We start from the raw sequence: 26340 nt of genomic DNA, 5'->3' as shown, positions 1-26340 counted from the left end.
GTCGTTACAAAAGAAAATTGTAGCAAATAAAGGAAATTACCCAAATAGAATCTATAAGAAGTTAAGTCACTAACAATTTCTGCATGTGGTCACAAGCCTTTTAAGAAATACGTAATTACAAAACGCCTGGTTCTGTATTCACGCATCATATGCATATATCTATATATGTACATCTCTGTATACGCATATTTATGTATGTATTCATCAATATACACATTTAATTTAATTCGCAACATCTAACGTCTATAAGGAAAAACTGCTGTGTGCTTGCCTCACTACAAAGAAATTTGCACGGTCTTTATTAGGATGTAATGTTATAAAATTCTAGGTATTTACATGAAAAGAGAATAAAACATTAAGGAGAATTTCCTTTTTCTGTTTAATGCAGGGAACACCAATGGGCCATTTTAAAGCTCTACAAGTGCCAAATAAATTTCCAAAAGAGGTTATAATGTTTTAAACAAAGGATAACACCAACCACAAGAAAAAAAAAATCACAGAAACGAGGAGAAAATACACTTCCTGGCTCTGAAGCTGTTAAACATTCTGAGCCAGGAAACCTCCTTCACCGGGGCGGGGCAGGGAAAGTCTGGCTCTCCTGGGACCGATTCCCTGCTAAGTCGCCACAAGTTTTCCCTCCCTCTCTCCTCCATTCTCTGCCCCAGTCTCCAAACAGGGAAGTCACAGGAGAATGCCAACGCATACACCTGAAAGGTGTCAGAGTCAGACACGGATGCGTGTTTATTTTAAATGCCCACGCACTTAAAATGGGCTGTACTTGCAGACAAACCCAAGGGATTCCAAACGACGCCTAGAAGTTCATCTTATAGATTGGGTGCCACGCCTATAAAAGAACAACAGTAAAACAGAGCCAGCAGGACGTCGCTTCGCTCCGAAGGGTTCGCGCGTGGCGCGCAGAGCCGGTGCCCAAGCTGGGGCCAAGAGCCGGAGCCCCGAAAAGGCGCGCTGCCTCTTTAAAAGGCCGCGCATCTCCGGGCCGGCCTTCCTCCCCGGGGCTCCAGCTGTGATTGACGCTGGGCGGCGAGAGGAGGCGCCTGGCGCTAACAAAAGTCCGGCCCGCGGGCGAGCTGCGCCGGGCTGCCAGTCTTCGCTCGCTCCGGGCACCCGCAACAAGTGGCCGCCGCGCCCTCCCCGGGGAAGCCGCGGGCGCGCAGGGGCAGCCGAAGGAGGCGGCCAAGCCGCGGAGCCCCGGGGCCCGCCCGGCTGCGCGCCCACCGGAGGGGATCGGGGCGGGCGGATGGGGACCCGGCGGCGGCGGCGCGGCGAGCCTCTGGGCGGCCCTTGGGCGCGGGCTGTGCGCGGCGCTGCGCCCACCGGCCCCCAGGGCGGATTCTAAGTGCGGCGGCTGTGCCTGGCCCCGCCTGGAGCCACCGGGGGTGCCAGGAGGGGACGGAGCACCCCCTCCCACTGGAGTGCGGGGACCTCCCCAGGCCGGAGGTCGGCCCCGGAGCGTGGGGGGGGCGATGTGCAGCTAACGGTCCCGTCGGGCGGGCTTTCCTCGGGCCGAGCGCGCAGGAGGTGCGCCGCAGCTATGGAGTGTCCCGGGAGACGGCGGGCATGACGGCAACAGGATGGGCGCGAACAATGGCAAACAGTACGGCAGTGAGGGTGAGTGGGCCGCCCGTCCTCAGACTCCCGGATCGCGTCCCTCCTCCCCTTTCCCTCGCCCTCCCGGCTGGGAAGGGAGGTTCTCGCCCGCGGCCGTGACGCACCCCATTTGGCACCCTGTCTGGGTCACCACCTTCGTCTTTGGCAGAGAGTGACCAGTGAGTAGGTCAGGCGCCCCGAGTATGATTTTCCACCGTGGGGGTCTCTTTAAGCAACTTCCCAGTTTGTCTTTGGGAAGGCTCAAGTTGCATCTCTGCTGTGTTTCTGAGCACATGTGCCTCAATCTTCCTTCCCTGGGCATCTGGGGTTTAGGAGATGATGGTTTGGCAGATGGCGGAAGACGTTTTTGAAAAATAACTCAGTGAAAACTTTACCGGGCCTTTGTGCTCCAGCCCCCTGGACTCTACTGTAGCAGGAAAAACTTCTGGAAGGAGAAGTTAAGTTTCCATTCTTTGCTCGCTGCCCCTGCTCTGACAGCTTCATGAAACTAAGCACCTATCAGTCCTGCGAGGCGTGGAATGGCTGGGGGGCTTTGTCTGGGCTCTCTCGGGGCTCGAGACGGGCAAAGGACCATCTGTTACGTGGGGCTGGAAATTGCACAGAAATATTGCCTGTCAAGTGGGAACTTGGAAGTTGGGGAAACTTTAAACTCCACCTACTCCTAAAAGGATGATGGATGTCTGGGTTGGCTTCTCCCTCCTTTCTCCTCCCTCCTCCCACTCTGCATAAAACCGTAGCGTTGTATCCCAATTAACAGCTAGCCCCTGATATGCATAAGGCAAAGGCATTTTTCTGCAGTTCAAAAGTTAAGAAGGTTTGTGTCTAGTGGGCTTGGCTGAAGAGGAGTGGAAGAGACTGGGTCAGTTTTACAGCCCGCCCCCAGAGGACAGTTGGTTGCAAAGGAGGGGCCAGCGCTTGCAGACTGGTAGGAATGCAGGCTAGCTATTCAGCCTGTGGCCTGGAGGAAACTCTTATCATCCTGTTCGAAACTTTGAGCTGTGGCCACAGAATGTGGGTGTCTCTCCTCGTTTCTCAGCAGTTTTGTGAAATTACAGCAGAAACCGACCCTACAAAAACCATATCCACAAGAACCTTTTGTTTAAGTCATTCTTTTTCCAGATCATCATGTTTTGACTTCCATATGTGCCTGTGTGTGTGTGTGTGTGTGTGTATTTATGTATATTTCCTTATCTTAGGCAGTGATTTGAGGGTTTTTTTTTTTTGACTATTTTTTTTTTTAAAGTTAAAGGCTGCCTTTTTAGATAGCAAATGTGAAAGTATGCCAAAAAAGATTATTGCAGAATCTGGGCCACTCCCCAAAGCGTCTTAGAGTTAATATTATAAAAATTTGCGGAAAAGTAAGTGATTAAGCCTTCTTACTCTGAGTTATTAAAAAGCTTTCAGGACATAATTGTAGCATGTGCTTGTCAATTCTAGGTATATGCTAGTCGAGCACTGTCGGAGGAAAAAGACAACCCAAGAGGTACATAGAATCACTGCTATGAGTTCTTTCTTGAACAGTCCCCCCACCCCACCCCACCCGCCTCCCGCCCCAGCCCTTCTAATCCTCTGCAACTTGTTCTTATATCCCAGCATTCCCGTATTGTGCAGTGTGTGGTATATGACGACTTCCTGTCTGAACAGCAGAATTTTCAACCCTTGGGAGAGAAAAGGAGAGACAGGGAACTAATGTTCTCCAGCTGTTATCCTTAAATGCTACCTCTGCATTTTCACTTCAGGCGAAGTGAAATTTTACTGGGATCAGATTTAGATGCACTGTGGACTTTTTATAGGCAAAACCTCTTGTGCTCAGCTGATTCAAGAGGACCAATAGGAAGCTTTACAAGGTAACTGAGTTTTGGCTAGAGGTACACACTGTGTTTAGTTTTCATCAAGTTTCTTCAAATGCATCGAGATTCCTCTGTTACAGGTGAGGAAAACAGAAATAGAAGTAACATGACCTTCTTTTTTCTTCTTTAACCCCCAGCTATACTGTGGCTCCTCCTAAGTAGGGATGTAATATATGTAATGGGTTATGGTCCACTTTGTTATTCCATGGTAGATTGCAAATAACCTGCTGGGCTCAGGTGTGGCAGTGCCATCTTTCTTATCTAAAATGTTACATTTCAAAGAAAGTAAAAGCAACCCCTAGACATAGTATCTTCATTATCAAAGCTGACTGAAAATTAAGACAGTTATATAGAATTAGTGGATTTTCTGTATAGTGTATCTCAAACATAAGGAGGAAATTATCCATGAGTGCATACCAATAAAATACAGTGAGAGATTTATTAAAGCAAAATAAATATGGCTTGAGAAGTACTCTGTACTTCTATATTTCAGCCCTTGTGAATGAACTGCAACCTAACTTAATAGGTAGGCAAGATTGAAAACAGGTCAGGCGCGGTGGCCCACGCCTGTAATCCCACCATTTTGGAAGGCCTAGGCGTGCGGATTACTTGAGGTCAGGAGTTCAAGGCCAGGCTGACCAACATGGTGAAACCCCGTCCTCTCTACTAAAAATACAAAAAGTATCCGGGCCTGGTGGCGCATGTCTGTAATCCCACCTACCCGGGAAGCTGAGGCAGGAGAATCACTTGAACCCGAGAGATGGAGGTTGCAGTGAGCTGAGATCCCGCAACTGCACTCCAGCCTGGGCAACAGGGCAGGACTCAGTGTTAAAAAACAAAAGAAAACAAACAAACAAAAAAATAGCTGAGTCTTGGCCAATCCCAGCAGCCACACTTAAACCAGTCATACGTTGCTGAGTGTTCAAACTGTGTTTAAATAAGGCAAACACCAACCTGTAACCAGTCCAGCTGTTTCTGTACCTTACTTCTGATTTCTGTATGCCATTTTCCTTTTTTTGTCTATAAATCTTCTTCCACCATGTGGATGTGCTGGTGTCTCTCTGAATCCACTGTGATTCTGGGGGCTGCCTGATTTGCGAATTGTTCATTGCTCAATTAAATTCCTTTAGATTTAATTCAGCTGAAGTTTTTCTTTTAATAGATTGCTCAACTCTAAAATATTGGTGTTTGTGTATGTTTCAAAAATCTGCAACTTAAGTATATTTTACTTAATAATGACAGTTGACATTGCTATGCAAATGTTTGTTGAATATCACAAATATTGTTGAATTATTAGAACTTTTAACACGTCAGTATTCTGTTGGTAATCTCATTTTCTTCTGCTCTTGGAAAACACCTTTTCATTGAAAACAATTATTCACGAGGCTTACCTTAGCAGATGTAATGGGGCAGAGGCTTCCAACTCTATATTCCAAGGACTAGCGCTATCCGCATCACCGGGGAGCTTGTCAAAAATGCAACACTACTCCATCATTTATCACATGCACGTTAAAGCTGAGAGAACTTATTGTGTAGAGTACAGAGCATTAACTTGGGAGTCTAAAAATTTAATTCCAGCATCAACTCTGGGGTGTTTGTTCTCTAAAGTGAAGGGAGAAATTTCTTATTGACATTACTTGTTATTACTATTCCTTGAATGTGTAGTCATTCATTTCATTTTGCTCTTATAATGCCGTAAGGAACCACTTCATAGAGATTAACTTTGGAAAGACATAACTAACAGGGAAGTTAAGACTGTTATTGCCAAGAAATCAGTAAATACACCTCCCACTTTTGTCATCCTTTTTGATCTCTTGTCTCTATCTTCCTCACGAACCTCCTCCTCCTCTTCTAACTCAACCAGTCCTGAAATCCTTGCTTTTCTCCATAGATCAAAGGTGTGTGTGAATTGATAATGGGTGTTTCCAAAGTGTTTTGTTTTCCTAAATCCTTAGTGAATATTCAGGTTATTGGTCTAATTTGCAGCCCCATCTCCTATTGCTATTAGAGAGACTTGGATTTTACTCCAGGGATGAAGCTAATGTGTACGTGATTAGTATGGTCTGATAAATTCTTTTATGGAGGGATTTTCGTGTGTGTGTATATATCTTCTTCCATGAAGTGTAAGTCCATGTGTAGGAATCTGGAGAATAAGTTGGAGTGCATCAAAGTCATTAGAACCATTAGCTTTGACTCCAGTTAAGCCAAATAAATCTCAGTTCAAGAAGGAAAAGAGAAGCTGCTCTCCCTGCCTTTTAAGGTTTCTGAGCCTCACCATCACTTACTCGGTGGTTTCAATGTTTTGTTTATTCTGCTTCAGCAGGTCAGAGGCAGTACCACTTGCACTGTTAACAGCTTCTTTGCAAAGCTGAGGATATTGTTAAATTGGTACTGATGAGAGGCCATAGGGAAGGGGCGAGATCCTTGGTAACTCTGCTGCTCCACCAAGGGCAGTGAATTCCTTTCACCATCTCAGATCGGTGCTGTCAGATAAGGGGAGAGCCAGTTGCCTGAGAGCATAAATCTTCACAAATCCATTGCCACCTCAGGAAACATATCTTGAAATTGTAATAACAATGGCAGCTAACATTTATTGAAAGCTTTCTATGTCCAGGCATAATTCTAAGCCACTCGCCATGCAGCGACCCACTTCATCCCTGCAAGGATCTTATGGGGTAATTACTTGTAGATTCTACATTTTACTGATGAGGAACACAGTACCAGAGAGAATGATTATTTTCCCAAGGTCGTTCAGTCAGTGTAGGCTGAATGGGGACCCCGGGCCAGCTCTATCTAAGCCCAGAGTCATTTATTCATTCATTCAACTTAAATATATGGTAACTTTTAACTTCCCACTATGGGCCCAGGACTCTTAGATTCTTGGGATAAGTCAGTAAACAGATGAAGATCCTGTCCTTGTCATTCATAAACGCTTGTGTGTGTGTGAGCTTGTGTGTTGGGAGGAAGGGGAACTGGAACAGTGAACACCCACACACAGTAATTCAGTAAACCATGTGGTACATTACAAGGGGCTCAGGTCCCTGAATAAAGAAAATTGTCAGGTTAAGATGATTGGGAATGTGGGTGGAGGGTATTACATTTTAATTAGAGCAGGCACCATGAGCCTTACTGAAAAGTTGCCTTTTACACCAAGACCTGAAGGATATGATGGGCTGAGCTTTGAAGATCCAGGTAGCATGCTGGCTGCTACTTTTAATCACTGTGATAAACCGAGGGGCATAGAAGCGTCCCCCACATCCGCTGGGGATGAATTCTAAAAACTCCAGTGAATGCCTAAAACTTGGAGAGTACCGAACCTGATTGCAGTCATTCAGAATGTTTCTGTCCATTTCTTCCACCCTCAAATTTAATTCTGTCTTAATTAAGCATTTATCATGCATGGTGGCTCTAACTTTTACAGTTTGAGGTAAGACTGCAAAGCTAGTAGGGATTTCTTTTTCCTTCACAGTTTTACGGATAGAATATTCATTCTTACTGTAGATGTTAGCAGCCTCAGCATACATTTTTTTTTGTTGTTTCCTTAAGAACTCCCAACTTTTCACTTAAAGGAAGCCCTTTACGGCTTCTTGGCATATTTTAATTGCCCGCATCATTCCTCTTGCACTTTGGGGGCCATTATGAAGTAGAATAAGGGTGATGTGGACACAAGCCCTGCAATACCTCCACAGTCCATTCAATCACCGAGATGGCTATTCCGTGACTTCAGGGCTGGAAGCGTCTACATTGTGGAGATGCTGGACCTCCCAGGATGGTGTGAGATTTCATCACGCTACTTGGAAAGAACTCAAAATTTAAAACTTAGGGATTGTCTATTTCTGGAAATGTTTATTTACTAGTTTTGAACTACAACCATGGGTTGCTGACACTGAACAGTAAAACTATGGATAAGGGGGGCTTCTGTGCAGTTTATGCTTGTCTTAGACAGTTCAAGCTGCTATTACAAAGTACCATGACCAGCTGACTTATTAACAACAGAAATTTGTTTCTTACAGTTCTAGAGGCTGGAGTTCTGAGATTAGGGTTCCAGCACGGACAGGTTCTCGTGAGGGCCCTCTTCTGAGTTGCAGATTGCCGTCTTCTCATTGTATTCTTGCATGGCTGTGAGAGAAAGAGAGCAAGTTAATTCTCTGGCCTCTTCTTTTAAGGGCACTAATCTCATTCATCAGGGTTCTACCCTTATGACCTAGTTACCTCCTACAGGCCCCACCTCCAGATGCTATCACATTGGGGTTAGAGATTCAGCGTATGAATTTTGGGAGGGCATAATTATTCACTCCTTTGCAAAGTGTGAAGGCATACATTTATCATTTTGCGCAAAGTACAACATTATCAGTCTTCTGTAGTCAGCTAGTAATACGATGCAACAGGGTCAGTCTGGCCCCTGGTCTTACTAGATTCTTTGCTAATATGTTTCATCCACTTATAACAGATGATTTGTGACTTCATTTAAGGGAAGGAGGAGAAGGCCCAGGGTGTGCTCTTCAAAGGTAATATCCTATTATTGCTTTGACTACTGAATGCTGCCTGACTTATTGGATATGTGCATATTGGCCTAAGATATCTCAAAAAATCACCCTAGTTCTGAGTAGAAGTACGTGTTCATCTTTTGCCTCTAGCGACTCATTTCATTCTGATGCAAGTCGGAGATAAGTGATACTGTTCTGCTATTAGTTTCAAATAAATTATTAGTGCAGCTAACAATACCATCTTTGGTCTAACAATGAGAAGGTATTTTTTGAGATTTGGGGAATCTTTTTGCACATTTAAAACACAACAGAAAGTAGAGGTAGCTTTTGTTTTCACTTGGAAATCAACTGACATAAACTGTCTTAACTCTCTTTGCCTTTTGAAATAGAATGGATTCTGGATTGATTCTGAGTATTAAGATTCGCTTTTGTCCTGAGGCCATATCCACTGGTATGTCTGAAAGCTGCTTGGATAACTTTGGCTAGCTGTTTGGTAGAAGTGTCTAGGTATTACGCATTTTAAGATGGCCTTAGGGATGTAATAACATATGTGACAGCATCTGGAATAAAATCTAGAGTGAATAAATTTCTTGAATGGATGAAGGGAATAAATGAAGTTTAGATACTTATATACAGATGCTTCTTGACTTATGACAGGCTTATGTCCCAATAAAAAAAAAGTCTTAAGTCAGGCAGCGTGCGGTGGCTCACTCCTATAATCCCAGCACTTTGGGAGGTCGAGGCGGGGGTATCACCTGAGGTCAGCAGTTTGAGACCAGCATGGCCAACATGGTGAAACGCCGTCTCTACTAAAAAATACAAAAATTAGCCGGGTGTGGTGATGGGTGCCTGTAATCCCAGCTACTCAGGAGGCTGAGGCAGGAGAATGGCTTGAACCTGTGAGGTGGAGGTTGCAGTGAGCTGAGATCACACCGTTGCCCTCCAACCTGGGCAACAAGAGCAAGACTCTATCTCAAAAAACATATATCTTAAGTCAAAAAATGCATTTAATACACCTAACCCACCCAACAGCATAGCTTAGCCTAGCCTACCTTAAATATTCTCAGAAGACTTACATTAGTCTTCACTTGGGTAAAACATATAACATCAAGCCTGTTTTGAAATGAAGTACTGAATATCTTCTGTAATTTATTGAATGCTGTGCTGAAAATGATAAACAGAATGGTTGTATGGGTACTCACAGTACAGGTTCTACTCAATGCATGACTTTTGCACTGTGGTAAAGTTAAAAAAATCGTAAATTGGGACATTATCTGTACCTTAGAAAATAACATTTGAAGCACTGTCTTGAAGAAAATTAGACTTCAGACTGCTGAACAAAGAATGTCTGTAAGTTACAAGAAGTTGTATTTGGCTCAGCCTAAGGAAGATCTGTCTAATGATTAGAGCTGCCCAAATCGTAGCTGGGCTACCTAAGGAAAGACTGAGCCTTCTCAAACGGGAAGGTGGTCACTACAGTGGAGGAGGTTGTGCTAGAGATTTCTTCATTGAGTAAGGGGATCAACTATCTGACCCTGAACCACGTTCCCTAGGAAACATTCTGTCACATGTGATTATGTTGGATAAAGGGTTATTAGTTCTAAGTCATGCTGCTACTTTTTCTCGTCAGTCCTTCTCTGTGATATTAGTTAGTGATTAGAAAATACTTCCCTCACTTTTTCTGGGCTAATTATGCATGTGAGTGTATTATACATATGTATTTATATCTATCTAAATATATTTAGATATTAATTTGAAAATCTACCCATTTTCTTTATTTCCTTGCCTTTGGTGGGATATAACCTGCACCCAAAATTGGATTTCATAAATGATACCCTATTTTCATTGCAGTAATGGATACCAACTAAACTTACAGTGTGATTGTTACTTGTATTACTGCCCTAAAACACATAGATCTACTAAACCTGAAGCAAGACCCTTAATTGTGTTTATGGTGAATGACTTGAATAAGTTTTTTCACTTCGAGATAAGACTTTTAATTGATGTTATTGGTCAGTGATATTTGATCAGAAGCTACACATTGACTAGAATCACACAAAAAGAACATCTTTCTCAGGGAGCTCTGAGGCACTTTTGTATAGCATAGGGTCTGCTGGGAGGGGCAGAGTGGCAGTTCTACCTCCTGGTAATAAAATCAGTGTTGGTGGAACTTCCTCAGAATGGAGCTTCTTTTTTTTTTTTTTTTTTTTTTTTTTTTTATTCCTGCTGTAGCTACAGAAATTCAGACCTCTTCTTTCATATCTTACTGCATTAATCTCTAGATACAATAAGATGTGCTCTCAGGAAGTTCAGAGTCTAACTGAGAAGCTAGGCATGGAGGCCAGTGATGTCTGAACAAGATAATCTTCCTGATTCACGGAAAGACTCTACTGCCCCAGTGTGCTAAATGTGGACATGAGTGAGAAGTGGGAAGTGTGCCTAAGAATTGAGTTACCCTCTAAATAATGACAACCCTGGACAATGTCTTGAATTCCTGAAATGTCTAAAAGATGCGCCTGTTTTCTAAAAACAAAACCCCAAAACCAAAAAAAAAAAAAAAAGTGAGTCACTGGGAGGGAGGAAGTAGAGCACAGGCTCTTGGGAAAAGCTAAATATTTTGTTTAGAGATTCTCCCTGGTTATCCCCAAAACCATCATGTTCCATTTCTCATATGGCTTAGTTCGTGGAAGGTGATTCCTGTGGGTTCCGTGTAAGTGAAGACCACGGTATGCTTCAGCAAAGGGGCAGGAAACCCTGGCCTGCCTGGGTGCTTCCCCAGCCCATGTACCACAGTGAGTAACAGTGGAAGCTGATGGGCAGATACTTCTAAAACGTGCTAGTTAATACCCCAGAGAGGGACAGCTTTAAAACTTTCGACATGAATAATCACTGACCATCTCTGAATTTTCCTGGGTAGTGAAAAATAAGCACATGGTCAGCATGTTCCCCGTTCCGTAGTTGAAGAAGTGTAGACTGTTTCTGGAACTGCAAATCTCTATTAGGTTGTGAATTACATGTACTCGTTCTATCAATTCCTCTTTAAATTCTTAAACCAGCAACAAAATGAAAAACAGTTGTTAACACTGCATGAACTCATAATTGTAACTGTAGAAGCCTTGAGCAATGTGCAGAAATGTTATTAAAACTTTTTTTTGTTTGCTACCCTTTCTGTGGTAAATTCCTTTGCTGCAGTTTCCATGCAGATGTAGCAGTGGAAAGGGAGTCAAAATTTCTGGAGAAAAATTTCAGGAATTTCTCTGATATTTGTGGATTGGCCCTTTTGCTGTAAGTAAGCCACTTTTTGGCAAGGTGGAGAAGTCAGGAAAAGTCTGCTTATATGTGAAGTTGAACCTTTTGGTTCTATTGAGTACTGGGGTCAAGTAATGGAAGCATCTTGGTTAAGTCCAAGACCAAGGGCAGGTCTCACACATTCCAGCTGTCAGTGGTAACTCAGACATCAGGAAGAAGAAGAAGGTATGCAGCTCAGGAAGGGGAGGAAGAAAGAACATAAAAATAAGGAGAGGAGAGAACAGGACAAATTCAGGGAGATTGGGAATTAGAGCATCAATTGCCTTCTAATGTAGAAAGAACAAAATCGATGTTCTACTTAACTCTCTTTTCTTAAGAAGAAAACTTACAGGACAAAAATGATTATTAATAGATATTTGGTAGGCTTGGTTATTGCCAAGTTTATTCCATTTTTAATCATTTTAATAATCATAGCCAGCAGTTATTGAGCTCTTACTAGGTGCCACTTCCTCCCAGAGCACCTTAAGTCATTCAGGTAGTGCTAAGGACAGCCATTGAGGCTGGCACTGATGATGGATCCCACTTTACAGTTACCCACACAGAAGCTTAGATGCCGGCTCCCTACCCAGGGCACACAGCTGGTGTGTGGCTGAGTCACACCTGATTTCCCCATGTTTGCTCTGGAGTCCACGCCCCTCCTGACCCTGCCCAGCACCCTCACTTTGGTTGCAGCCTCAGTCTTTCCCAATCTTTGTTTTGTTTGTGTGTTTAAAACAGTTGCAGCGACTGAGAGGTGGTCCCCTCCAAATGATAGTTTTATGGACTAGGTGATCAAAAATGAAAGGCATCTTCTGAGGGAATCTTTTAACTCGTTTTGCTCCCTTTCCAGAGGAAAAATTAACTGCTTCTTAGGCAGCAATCTGCTGACAAATTGCCAGGCTATCCAATGTCTGTAATAACTCTAGCATATAAAATGATGAGCATATTCTTTAGAGTCCACGGAGTGAGAGTAGAGCTGAGAGGCTGTCCTCCCAGTTCTCCAGGACATTAGTAACTTTTAATTGATCTTTGTGCTGGGACAGCCCTTTACCTGGGGTAGCCTTTGTGCCTACACACAAGCAAAGGCTCATGGAGGGCTGAGAAGAGTGTACACGTTTAACTTCTGTTCTAAATACCTGAGAGTTTATACCTTATATTTTCCTCTGGTTTCAAAGCTATAAATTTAAAACAGCAGATGCTATGGGGAATTATCCCAATATATATTGGAGAATTTGCCCTTCTTTCTCACCAGTCCCTGGCCCAGGCTTCTGCATGATTATGTCTGTGAAATTGCTTTGTAAATTATAAGGCATTTCAGGAATTAATCTCATTTATCATCACAGGACTGGTGGAAGGGGTATCAATCATTATTGTCAGTTTATAGATGAGGAAACTGAGGTCTTGGCAGATGAAAATAGGGACCTGCAAAGAAAAATGGGGATCCTTTCATCACTTTTGCAGCTCTATTAGGAATAGAGAAGTCTGGGTCCTTATTGGTCATCTCAAAACACAGAGCCACAACCCAGAAGTGCAGCTTTGAAATGGTAAATGATGAGAATGCAGCGTGAACTACTGTAAGACAAAGGATCATGACAAAGTGACATTATTCATTAAAGTACACTTCCTGGTTTAAACAACTCAGCAGGGGCTCCCTCCTCTGCAAAACTCTGTTTGGGACATTAAGAGAAAGTTATTTTACTATTGGGAAGATCAGAGAATCAGCTCTAAAACTGGGGACCCTGAGCCTCATGAGTCTTTGTTCTCTTCAGTCTTCTCCTATCCTTTGTTGTCGAATAACTGCATTTCACAGAGGTCTTTGGAAGTATTTAGGTTCTGGGGTAAGCCCTTTAGGATAAGTTGTTATCAGAACTCATTGCTTTTCTATCACTGTTGAATAGAAATCCATCTTACTAATTTAGTCTTTAATTGCTTTACTTTCCATTCACTATCCTCTAGTTTAATCTCTATTTCTTTTACTGTTTTCTATTCCTTTGTGTTTATTCATTGCTCGTCCTTCCACATATGCACACTCATGTGATTATAACCCCCCTCACACTGTAGGTCTTCAATACGGTTTTGTTAAATGAATAAATAAGGATGGATCTATAGCCATGATCTTTATTGAGTCTAGGAAAAAACCCTATGAATAGCCATGTCATATTTTCTGGGAACCTTTCTTAAACTTGGACATTTTACCCCCGTAAAAATAAGTTTCTCTGGATGGACCTATGTCCTTTTTCTGAGGATATTCTAGTTTGGAACTTTATTTTTATCAACATAATTACATTTTCTTATAGATGAAAATAGTTTTGCTTGTCTATTTAAGGAAAAATGAAATAGGTATTTTTAAGCATTGCCAAAGACAGTTGCTGAAGACTCTTCAGCTTCCCCCATTTACAGTATTGTTGACTTAACTATTTTCAGTGATTAGTATTGAGTAGAATCTACTATGTATTTTTTTTTTTATTGAAAATTATGTTGTTTTGTAGTATTTGTTTTATCTGACTTGGAAATTGGGTTTATATGAAAACTTCAGTCAATCATTAATCTAGAAAACGTTTGTTCTTTAAATTAATAAATTATTTCCTTGGCTTAATGTTCTGTCTCTGTGTTAAAGAGTCTTAGGCTTATGAATCCTTTTAGATTCATATTGATCAGATGTGGCTTTGTAGCTCTAGTTTTCTTCTTTTGTTTTACAAAATACAGAAAAATATCGTGTGTGTCTGGTGTGATTGGAATGATGTCTAGTAGATCTTCTGCTTCTAGCTGCAGCTGCCCACATTGCTAAAATCAGAAGCAAAGTAACCAATATAAGAAAAAAAAAGAAGAATATTTACCTGTAATGTGTATGGATATGCACACGTACATGAGAATAGATTTAAATAACCCTTTCCTAGAAATCGAGCAAACTCCATTGTTTCTATTTTTTTTTTTCTTGTGGTAAGAAATACAGTATCTTTCTACAAGGAATTTAAGAAGTACAATTAAAATGTTTAATAACATGATATCCATTAGAGGAGCAGCTTCAGATAAAGGATCACCATAATAATCAAGCTAGAGAAGAAGAAAATAGCCCAAGATGTGAGCCTTTGGAGTTGGAACTTGAGGTGAAGGCAACTGCCTTGTGAACAAAGGACTTGGAGTGGTTGCATTGAAGGAATCATTCTGTGATGTGGTATCTGCCTGCAGCTGTATGTTTTAGTTTGTTTCCTGCGTGTGTGTTCAGATCAGATGGATGGATGTGATGTCTCACTGGTGGAGGGGATTTTACTCTGCATGACACGAGCCTGGGTGACCTTCATTTTGAAGAGCCAGATGTCAATGCAGATTCATAGGCAACATTCATATTTGTTGTTTTAGTTTTTATTTTTAAAGATCAACAGCTGCTCTGCTGCTCAAAAAGATTTATGTAGCCTCATTTGGATAATGTATATTGTGCATACTGCTCTGAAATAAATTTCAAGAAATGACATTTCTGTTCTGAATAACATACTTTTCACATTTTATTTTGCATCCACTTTACTTATTTAATTATATTTTAATACTTTTCTTTCTGTTTTTTTCTCTCTCTTGAAAGACCTCTCCTGTTGATTACCTTGCAAGTTTGTTTGGAGAGGCAGTATTTCCTTGGGGAGTCTTTCAGCACTCCTAAAGCCATAACAACATGAACTGAGCAATAAAAAACCAATTCCCTCCCCTTGGTTGTGCTTCAAATAGTCATTTCTTTGATACAGGATAATAAAAACAGGAAAAGGATCATTTTTAAATGCTTTGGTTGGGGTTGCCTTACTTCCAATAAGGAAAATTGCCTCACAAGGGGGAGCATGGGTAATAAAGATACAACTAACTGAATAATTGTATTCAATCTAATGTTGAAATTCCCAAGTTGCTGCCTGCAAGTCTAATTTAATGTTGGGATAGCTGTGCATTCACTGTAGTGTGTAGATTTAAATTTTGCTGTCGCCGAAAATCATCTCTTTGCATTCAACAAAGATGAACTTACAAATGCTACTGGAGATTTTTGATGCCCCTCCCCCATTGGGAATACTTGTAAGCTTTGTGGTAGGTAACAAAATGGGACACTGACCAAGAATGAAATACTGAGTAGAATTATGGGTGTTATAGTGGTGAAGATGACCTCAGAGCACCTTCCAGACAAACAGTTTGAGGCACAAAGAAATAAAACAGCTTTACTAAGGTCATACAGATAGCAAGGCTTTGGGATACTAAAATCGATTTTCTTAGTCTAGCTGTGTTTCATTGTAATCCATTTCTTTCCTCCTCATCATACTTCTTCCTTTTTTTCCTTACTTTCAGAAGATTTGAGATGGATAGAGTGGCTGCCCTACTTGTCTGTCCCGATGGCCCCTTCAGGACTGACATGCCTCTGCCCCCGGCTGCCCTGTGTTAGCCACTGAAGGTTCACAGCCCAGCGCCTCTCCAGAAATTACTCTTATCCAAGACAGGGAGGTTGAGGGAGCGGGGAGCCACATGCAATGACTAGTTGAGGAAGGTACAATTTGGGACAATTCTGAAGGGTCATTTTGTATCCAGAGCGCCCCATGGAGTTTGCAGAGTCTCATGTTGCAACTACATCATAGACCACCTTCTCCCTGTCCAGTTTGCATTCTCCCCTTGCCTTTCGTAAGGTGATCCCAAGGATATTTTCCAGTAAACCACCTGCACTCAGACCATCTCAGAGGCTGTTTACCAGGGAACCCAACATAAGACAGCAAAGAAACTGGAATAGGATGCTGTTTTGGCAGTGGCCACGGATGGACGGGACGCCACTGTTAGGCAAGTAATCTTCTTCCTGGGAATCTCAGCCATTCTTAAAGGGTAGCCTTCAGCTGACCGTTAAGAGACATGCACTGGTTTTCTGTTTGGGGACCTAGTCTAATTCTTTCATCTTATAGATGAAGAAGTCAAATTCTGTGCACTTAAGTGACTTGACCAATAGCACACAACTAGTTGGCAAAAGAACAAAAAACAAGCTTACAGTTTCTGGCTACTGCCATTGATTCTGTTTTTGAAGAGCCATCATGGAATATTTTCAGAGTTGTCCTGCTGCTATAACTCAGAATTGACTGCAGATGGGTCTAGAGACCATTTGCCTGATCCATTTGCTCAACTCTGGTGTCGAAAACAGATATCTCAATCATTCCTCCATGGTTCTGTTTTACTGATTGTCTGCTGTGCTTTGAAAAGTGATCTCTGAAGCTCACAATAGTTGGTGAGTATTCAGTAGAATACTGAAGAAAAAATAGTGAAGAAGTAGCAGATGGTTATAGTTGTTATTGTCCGAAATCAGCATTTCATGTTACTGCTTATTAAGAGTATTGGGGAATATGCAATGCTTACTAAATGAGGGAGCAAAGGCAAGTACAGATTCATTAGGTAGAGGAAAAACATACAGGAGTGAGTTGAATCATAAGCAAGATGAAAAATGACTAAAAATTAATATGTACTCTCATGATTATACTAAATAGTTTATTAGTCATTTTATTATGCTCAAAAACATTCCACTGAGATTATCAAATTACTATAAGCTTAGAATCACTATGATACTGAGAAATTTGGAATTAATTGAAAAACGGATTGTGGGGAAAAGAAAGAGATCAGCCTGTTACTGTGTCTATATAGAAAGAAGTAGACATAAGAGACTCCATTTTGTTCTGTATTTGAGATGCTGTTAGTCTGTGACCCTACCCCCAACCTTGTCCTTGCAAGAGACATGTGCTGTGGTAACTCAAGGTTTAATGGATTTTGGGCGTGCAGGGTGTGACTTTGTTCCTAGATAAGCTAGGTATTGTCTAAGGTTTCTCCCCATGTGATAGACTGAAACTATGCTGCCAAAAGGTTTATGGAGATGTTTGCATATGCATCTCAAGGCACAGCATTGTCCTTTGAACTTATTCATGTCACAGAGGTTTTTGTTCATATGTCTTACTGCCGATTTCCTCTTTTTTTGGTTTAACCCTATTGTCCTGCCACTCCCCTGTCTTTAAGATGGTAAAGATAATTATCAATAAATACTAAGGGAACTCAGAGACCGGGGCCGGCGTGGGTCCTCTGTAAGCTGAGCGCCGGTCCCCTGGGCCCCGCTTTTCTCTATACTTTGTCTCTGTGTCTTATTTATTTTCTCAAGTCTCTCATTCCACCTAACGAGAAACACCCACAGGTGTGGAGGGGCAGGCCACCCCTTCAACGGATGATTAGCTTATTATTATCACTACTACAGGGATCCAGATTTTATATAGTTTCCCTGGCATAATTAACCAGCTACTCCTTTAGAAAACATTCTTAGACTCCCATTGTCTGTAAATTAACTCAAAATTTATTTTATTTGATACACAGAGTTCTGTGAGCCAGATTCTCTTTCTTTCTGTCTGCTCTTCTATATTTACTCTATACTCTGGTCAAATCAGGAAACTCAGTGTTCCCTAAACATACCTTTTATTTTCCCAAGTTTGTGTCTTGTATCATGCTGTATTTCTTCTTGGAATATTCTTCCCATGTAATTACCCATCATGATCTACTCGATTCAAACCCAATTCAATGTTAACTCTTTAAAATGAAATTTTCTTTGGTTTCCCTGAGATGTGTCTGTTTAAAGTACTAAACTCTGTACTTTGAGAAAATATATCCGGTGCTCCTAACTGCATTCACTATGTCTTCCCTCTGAACTACCATGGCAGTTTATTCGTATGGGACTTTTATGTCTTACTTTGCATATAGTTACTTGCATGTCTTTAATTCAATATATTTGTAGGTATCCATGTACCAGAGTCTATTCTAGATTGATACGGTTTGACTGTGTCCCCACCCAAATCTCATATTGAATTGTAGTTCCCATAATTCCCCCACACGTTGTGGGAGGGACCTCGTGGGAGGTAATTGAATCATGTGGGTGGTTACCCCCATGCTGCTGGTCTCGTGATAGTGAGTGAGTTCTCACGAGATCTGATGGTTTTATAAGGAGATTTTACCCCCTTTTGCTCGGCACTTCTACTTGCTGCTGCCATGTGAGGAAGGACGCGTTTGCTTCCCCTTCTGCCACGATCGTGAGTTTCCTGAAGCCTCCCCAGCTATGCTGAACTGTGAGTCAGTCAACCTCTTTCCTTTATAAATTACCTGGTCTCGGGTATGTCTTTATTAGCAGCGTGAGAACGGACTAATACGTAGATATTGGGAGTTTTATAAAATAGGGAGTTGTTTTTGACTTAAGGGACCCACAGTCAGGTGGGTAGAAAATAATAAAGTACTGGAGGAACCATAGAAGGTAAACTAAAGCATTCAGTGAGACACCAGCCTGGCCGTGGTGAGCTTTGGCTGTGGGTGTTTACAAAGACTTTCTATCTGAGTGTACCTAGAACTGAATCTGGGAAGAGTAAGAGCTTGCCAGGTGTGGCTGAGAAGGCACTGGGGGGAACAACATGAGGTCAGATGAAGAGGCAGGAACCAGTCATAGGCTCTGTGGGGAGGAAAGGGTAATGTGAGCTGAGCTTCACACCTGGAGAGGCAGGCAGGTTCAAGTGATGATGAAAGCAACATGAAGGCAGCTGGATGGCAGGAGAGTCCGTTGTCAAATGTTTAGCAGGGGGAGCCTTGAATCGATTTAGAAAGGTCACTGAAGAGGCACGTGGATTACAGGAGTTATGGGGGACCCTTCTCCACTCCTTATGTTTACTTCCACATGAAGGACCATCGTTAATTTAACTCACAGCCTGGAGTACTTACCTGGTTTGTGAATTTGGGAGAAATAAAATTGACATCTCAGCTGCATCCTGTTTTCCTCTTGGGAGAGAGCTGCCCTCAGGAAGCACCCTTATCTTGGGGGAGCTCTTCTGCCCATGGGTAGACTAGTATTGGCGTCTTGCTGCTGACGCAGGTTCAGTTTGTGTGTGTGTGTGTGTGTGTTTGTTTTTGTTGTTGTTGTTTCTGACACAGGGTCTCGCTCTGTCACCCAGGCTGGAGTGCAGTGGCGTGATCTCGGCTCACTGCAACCTCTGCCTCCTGAGTTCAAGTGATTCTCCTGCCTCAGCCACCTGAGTAGCTGGGATTATAGGCCCACACCACCATGCCTGGCTAATTTTTGTATTTTTAGTAGAGACGGGGTTTCAGCATGTTGGCCAGGGTAGTCTCGAACTCTTGACCTCAAGTGATCCACATGCCTCAGCTTCCCAAAATGCTGGTATTATAGACATGAGCCACCGTGCCTGGCCACAGGTTCAGTTTTAGCTACTTTGCTGTAGACCTAAAACCCCAACCTTCATACTAGACTCACCAGAAGTAAAGGTGCCATTTTCCTTTCTACCTGCCACTTCTTTTTATTATTTTCTCAGTTTGTTTTGGACCTGGCAGGGGAAGGGAGATGCTATTCATGAGCCCCCTCGACACCCTAGCAGCGACGTGCAATTTCAGGTAGGAAGGGCAGCTCATGGAGAGCAGGGGAGCATTTGAATTGTGGCTGGGATACAATGCCTGAAGAGGAGGGTACGGCTTTCAGAGAAGAAATGATGGTAGACGCTACGGGACTTGGTGATGAATTGGCTGAAGGGATTGAGAAGATGGAAGATTCTAGAGGTCTCCATCCTCCTGTAGAGGACTTTAGTTTGGGCAATTGGGTGCCACATTGACTCCTGCACCTTAACTTTCTGTTTGACTTGAGTTTCCCTTGAGTTGGTTGTTGAGGCTGGCAGAGTGAATCAGGACCTTCATCTCTCCTTGAGACATCCCATGCAGTATCTGAGAGGATTTTTCAGGGACCGATACAGTTGGGCATTTGTTCATCTAAATTGTTCATTCCTTTCTTAATTCCTTTGGCTTGCACATATTTATTAATCTCCTTCTATGTGTTAGCGCTTGTTTGGCCCATCCACGAGAAACAATGACGAATGAAACGTTTACTTGTCCCTGGGAACTTGCAGTCTGGTGAGGAAGCCAGAAAAGGATACAGTGGCAGTTGCTGTTTAAGCAACTTCAGAGCCGACCAATATGAGTTAGAATCTGGGCCCTGCGGCCGGGCACAGTGTCTCATGCCTGTAATCTTGGCACTTTGGGAGGTTGAGGCAGGCAGATTTGAAGTCAGTAGTTCGAGACCTGCTTGGCGAACATGGTGAAACCCTGTCTCTACTAAAAATACAAAAATTAGCTGGGCGTGGTAGCGTGTGCCTGTAATCTCAGCTACCTGGGAGGCTGAGGCTGGAGAATTGCTGGAACCCAGGAGGTGGAGGCTGCAGTGAGCCGAGATCGTGCCACCACTGCACTCCAGCCTGGGCGACAGAGCAGACTCCATCTCAAAAAAAAAAAAAAAAAAAAAAAAAACCAAAAGAATCTTGGCCCTGCTACTTCCGAGACTGGCTATCTCACCAAAGTCTCCTTTGTAAAGTAGTGAAGTTGTGTCAACCTCAAATGCTTACTTTGCATTATTTTAAAATTCTCCTGATGCGGTCCAGTAAACTACTGAGTTGGCTTATGAATGTATTCTGCCAGAGACAGAAAACTGAAAAAAAAAAATTCATGTTGAAATTAATTTTTGAGACAGGAATTTCGTGTCTATAGCTCAAAGAAGTTGTCACAGGAGAGCAAAGTTAGGCTCTATTTCTTCCTCTTTTGGAGAATCCCTTCAGATCACCATTTGACGGAAGGAAGTTAGAATGTGACTTATTTTTTGTGAAGTTTTCCTTTGTGGGTACTAATTGCATGAAAGATCTGAGGAAGAGTTTGAGCTACCCTTATGTTATGGCAAATTCGGACATTCCTAGAAGGAGGAGAAATAGTGTATTGGTGTGATTTGAAGACAGACCTGGTGGTAACGGAAGCAGCACTCAGGTTAGTAGTTTCCTGTCCCATTTTGTTACGGGAAAGGAGTCTGGATCCAGACCCTAAGAGAAGGTTCTTGGATCTCGCACAAGAAAGAATTCAGGACGAGTCCATACAGTAAAGTGAAAGCAAATTTATTAAGAAAGTAGATGAGTAAAAGAATGGCTACTCCATAGAGCAGCCGTGAGGGCTCCTGGTTGCCTATTTTTATGGTTATTTCTTGATGATATGCTAAACAAGCAGTGAATTATTCATGCTTCCCCTTTTTAGTCCATATAGGGTAACTTCCTGATATTGCTATGGCATTTGTAAACTGTCCTGGTGGTGGGAGTATAGCATGACTGGTGGGAGTGTAGCAGTGAGGACGACCGGAGGTCACTCTTGTGGCCTTGTTGGTTTTGGTGGGTTTTGGCCGGCTTCTTTACTGCAAGCTGTTTTATCAGTAAGGTCTTTGTGACCTGTATCTTGTGCCCACCTTCTGTCTCATCCTGTGACTTAGAATGTCTTAATCATCTGGGAATGCAGCCCAATAGGTTTCAGCCTTACTTTACCCAGCTCCTATTCAAGATGAAGTTGCTTTTGTTCACACGCCTCTGACAGTTTCATACCATAATGAACTTTTCGACAGTTCTAAAGTTGGTGGGGGAGAATTTCATTGTTCCGAGAGTCCTCAATTCAATGGGAAATAGAATTGTATTTAGATTGTGGGTATGTGTGTGTATGGTTTATATGTATACGTGCACTATTTCAGTAGTCACAAGATCAAATTACATGCTATATGCCAGATTCTGGCACATTTATTTGCTGTAGTTTTAGTTCCCTAAATCCAACACTTCCAAAATTGAAAAAGAATTAAAAGCTGAATTAAAAGGTGGTACATAAGTAGTGATCAAGTTTCCTAATGGGAAATATTTCCGATATTTGCTTTATTTAAAATTACCTTTATTTAGCAAAGAACAAAAATGCCTCAGTTTTTTCCTACCAGTTATATTTTTTTCTGTAAGTCGAAAGAAATACAATATCCTTCTGCAAGGAATTTTAAAAATGCAATTAAAATTAAAGTGTCATTTGTTTCTTTAATAATCTGGTCCTGTCCTCCAGGGGATGTGGCATGCTTTCATTTATATGAAAGAAACCTAAGTTTTAAAGCAGGACAAACATCTGTAAATGACCTAGTTCAGTACTCTTGTTTTGGGGACTAACAAGAAGCCCAGGTACTGAAGGCAGGAAAGAGTTTTGCAGAATCCCTTATGAGTTACAACAGAGAGCATAGTTGCTAAGAGCAGACTTGGATGCCAGACTTCCCAGGATTCAAACTAGCTGAACTGACTGCGAGTTGCCCGATCTTGTGCAAGTTTCTTAACCTGTCTGTGCCTCAATTTTTGCATCTGGAAAAGGGAGTCAAAAGCAGTTCTTCCCTCCAAGAGTTGTCAGGGGGGTGAATTGAGTTAATAAATACAAAATTATAATGCCTGACACATAACAAACACTGCTTATTGGTCTACTATGATCTGCAATTCAGCAAATCTAAGATGCTTTGATGCTGTTGCTTTCTTGATCGTAGAAGCATGACTGGAAGGTTTCACATATTATGGCAGAATTGTCTTAGTGATTGTAAGATTATTGATTGTAAAATGAAGGTATTAAGTAAGCAATGAGAGATGGTGAAGCTTGGCATTGATTAAATAGGATGTTACTGGTATTGTCATGGTTTAAGTTACTTATGTCAGAGTTGAACTGGAAGCTGCGTTGTCTAGTCTAGCCCTTGTCCATTACTCTGCATTGTGTATTTGGGCGGTGGTTATATAGATTTAGATGCTTTCACTTTGGGAAGCAGAAACTTTAGCTGTCTATTGTGAGAACACACAGCCTACTCCTCTTTGGATTATATCGTGTAACTTAAAACTATCGAGACACTGAAGTATTGTAGATCCAAGACGTGAAGATGAGTAAGTGCAATGCTCTTGTTGGAAAAAGAAGGGTAAAGAAACTCCCAATTCCCTTGAAAGAATGTGCCTCTTCGTCTGCGTGTACTTACAGCCTAAGGGGGATGATGGAGCTGCATTTATTTTCCTTGATTTGTTCTTGCTTTATGTTGGATAATGTAAATCCTTAAACTACTATACATTTCTTTGTACTGAGCAAAGATGCAGATTCATCTGAAGCTTTTAATAGTAATTAGAAAATACTGTTTTCATTGCTGTTATATTTCATCCAAAAGTGGAGGCTGGGGTGTCCATTTGTTAAGATTACGAGTACACTCACTCTGGGGCAAGTGCCATGTAAATTTTATACGTGTTTATGTAAATCCCCCATGGGAATGCCTAAATGAGGCCTTTTGTGAATACATTTAAAACTTTGGGCATGACTTCTCAGTTTGATTGGCTCCTTCATTACTATTTTATTATTATTCCAGCTCTAGTTGATCTCTCCTGCTCCTCCTTTGCCCTCACTATAATTCCCCCTTCTCCCTTTTCCTTATCCTCCCTGTTAGTCCCCTTTTGTCCCCCACAACCCCTGCCCCACCATCTTCCGTCTGTCTCCAAAATCTGTATGTATTTGATGGGTGTTTCTGGGCAGTGTGCCCAGTTTGGTTTATTTGTTTCTCATAATTGTATTCAGAGCTTCAGTTACATGTTTCAGATCAATGCTCCAAATGACATTTGTCACCCTTCTAACACAAGAGGTTTCCTGGAATTTTGTAGTGTTTTAAAATGCAAATGCATACTCGACCTCTCTAATGTGAAGTTTTACAAAAGGAGCCCCCAAACTGTTCAGAAAATATTCCAGATATCCCTGACTTAGGTTTTACTGCCCCAGGTCTCTGTGTAATGGAATAAAAATAGTAACTTATTAGTTAGCCTGATCGCTGCTGGCTGTGTTGCACTGATCTCCTCAACAAAAGCAATCTGCTGAGTACAGTTTTATGATGATCGTGTGAAAGAACCCCAGGTGTCCTTCTTGTTGAAATATAAGCTACTGTCAGCTTTAAAATGCCAGTGCAACTCTAAACACTTCATACTTTAGACTCAGCCCAAAGTCTCTTTCTACTTTGAGAAAATTCTATATAATTCTTACAACATTCTAGCAAAAACTCTAAGATATGAAATATGGATGTTCCAGTGACAATAATGGGTCTTCATAGTTGTTTAACATTCATAATTTTAGATGTTTCAGACACTGCCATGTCCCATATGGTGGCAACTAGCAACTAGCTACATTTGGCTTTTAAATTTAAATTAGCTATGTGTAAATGAAATTTCACTTTGGATTCTCCAGGAATCCAGGCTACATTTCAAGGATTCCACCACCACATGTGATCACCTGTTGGGTGGCACAGATTGAACATTTCCATCATTGAGAAAGTCCTATTGGACTGTGCCGTTACGGAGGATTTAAGTTAGGGTAAATGGCACTAACTATGCCAGATTTCACTGAATTTGTTAGTTAGAGTAAAATAGCTACTTTAACAAGAGACCATAGAAATACAGTAAATGAAAGGATTTTAAAAAATTCACATAGTAGCTTGGAGGTGAGCAGTCCAGATTTCACGTGGGGCTCCTCCCCATACATCATCCAGGGTCAAGGCTGCGTCTGTCTTCTTGGCTGGTCACCCTCCATGGCGCCTTCTGCACATATGTATCCCAGTTTACAGGGAGAACAAAAGAACTGCAGCACTATAGGTTGACAATGACCCAGATATAGACATCATTTCCATTCACATCCTCTTGCCCCAGACGGAGTCGCGTGTCCACACCCAGCTGCAGGTGAGTCTGGGAAATGCAGCCTTCTGCTGGCAGCATGTGTGCAGCTTAAACTAGCCTTGTGGAAGATGTTGCATATAGAGATGTGATCTTTAAGGTGACAGTTCATTTGCCATAGTTAATTTGGGTGTTGGGGAGATGATATAGGAGTTTAATTTAGATAGTACCTAGCTTTTATTATGTTATCATCTAACAAAATAAGGGCATAAAATGTCACTAAATAACAATAGAAAATTTTACACACTTTTTTTTTTTTCCCCATCTGTCCACTAAGAAGCCTGTGCATATTGTGGCTCAGTATAGATACCACAGGGCTGTGACTCCCTTGAATGCTTTCTGGTGTTAGATAGACTTTAGGATTGATGACATTGACAATCTCCCTACTCTAAGAACAAAACTTGACAAAAGCGGCCAGGTATACTTTAAAGGAATGGATTTTACCGTCTGTTTGTGTGAATAAATGACACTTACTTCTTGGGGGGCTGAAGGGTTCAATTCTATAATAAACAGACCTCTTCCAAAGAAACCTGAGACATTCATTTCAAATTAGTGGAATTCTATTTTACATTTCCTTTTTCTCTTTTGAATCAAAATGGTAATTGTCATTGCACATCTGTGCGTGTAATTTCTCGGCTACTTGCTGCTGCTGACCCTGACCTCTCTTAACACAAACTTAGTAGGATTGCAAAGTGTTGGGATACATGTTACAGAGTTAGTTTTTTATTCATTGGTGATAGCTTGGAACAATAAATCATGCTATTACATTAATTGCTGTGGGTCAGTAAGTTCCCTCTTTTTCTTATTGTTACTGACACACTGAATTTTATCTCTTCTTAGATGGTGTGTTAGACTCCATTTTATCCATTTGTCATAGGAGATTAAATTATAATGTGAGTAACCCACAACTTGCCTACGTTAATCTTTCTGCAACTATTGTACATTGAAACATAATGTCCTATCCTATGCTGAAGGAGCAAGCAGTGGCCTCTGGCCTGTGGAAAGGGAAGATGCTTGGCTGAGATGATTGGTGGACCCATGCTGATGGCTGCACCTGTTCCAATTCATCATCCGCCCCACTAGGTTCAGAGTTCCCAGGGCGTCCACAGAAGCCTGTCTCCGTCACATGTGTTTATCATTGCAGAGTCAGAATCCTGGCTTTGTCACTTATGAGCGATGTTACCTTGAGCCAGAGCAGTAACCACCCCATGCCTCAGTTTCCCCATCTTTAAAATGAGAAGAAGAGTACCTAGCTCATAGGGCAATGGTGAGATTTTTAAATGGATTAAACATTCCCAAAGTGAATTGAAAGTTCCTCCTGGCACCTCTGAAGTTTTATAAGTGTTAGGAGTTCTTTATTTTTATTCATTTTGGTACATCTTTATGTCAAAAAGTCATGGAACTATTTCTCTTGGACAATACTGGGAAGTCACCTGTCTTAAAATCTTTTTCTTTTTCTTATAGTTATTAATGAATACAAATCTGAACTTTTTCATTTAA

General features: G+C 41.8%; 1 protein-coding gene across 1 annotated transcript in view; it reads left to right on the top strand.

Moving 5' to 3' along the window:
• Positions 1–852: 852 nt before the first annotated feature.
• Positions 853–26340, top strand: part of FBXL7 (F-box and leucine rich repeat protein 7) — a 436126-nt gene continuing 410638 nt past the window's right edge. Inside the window, exon 1 of the mRNA XM_050794701.1 lies at positions 853–1629. Coding sequence (XP_050650658.1) covers positions 1593–1629 — 37 coding nt within the window. The 5' untranslated portion in view covers positions 853–1592. The remainder of the gene's footprint in view (positions 1630–26340) is intronic.

Source organism: Macaca thibetana, chromosome 6 (genome assembly GCF_024542745.1).
Source record: "Macaca thibetana thibetana isolate TM-01 chromosome 6, ASM2454274v1, whole genome shotgun sequence".
Taxonomy (NCBI): domain Eukaryota; kingdom Metazoa; phylum Chordata; class Mammalia; order Primates; family Cercopithecidae; genus Macaca; species Macaca thibetana.
This window is presented reverse-complemented; position numbering and strand designations above follow the sequence as displayed.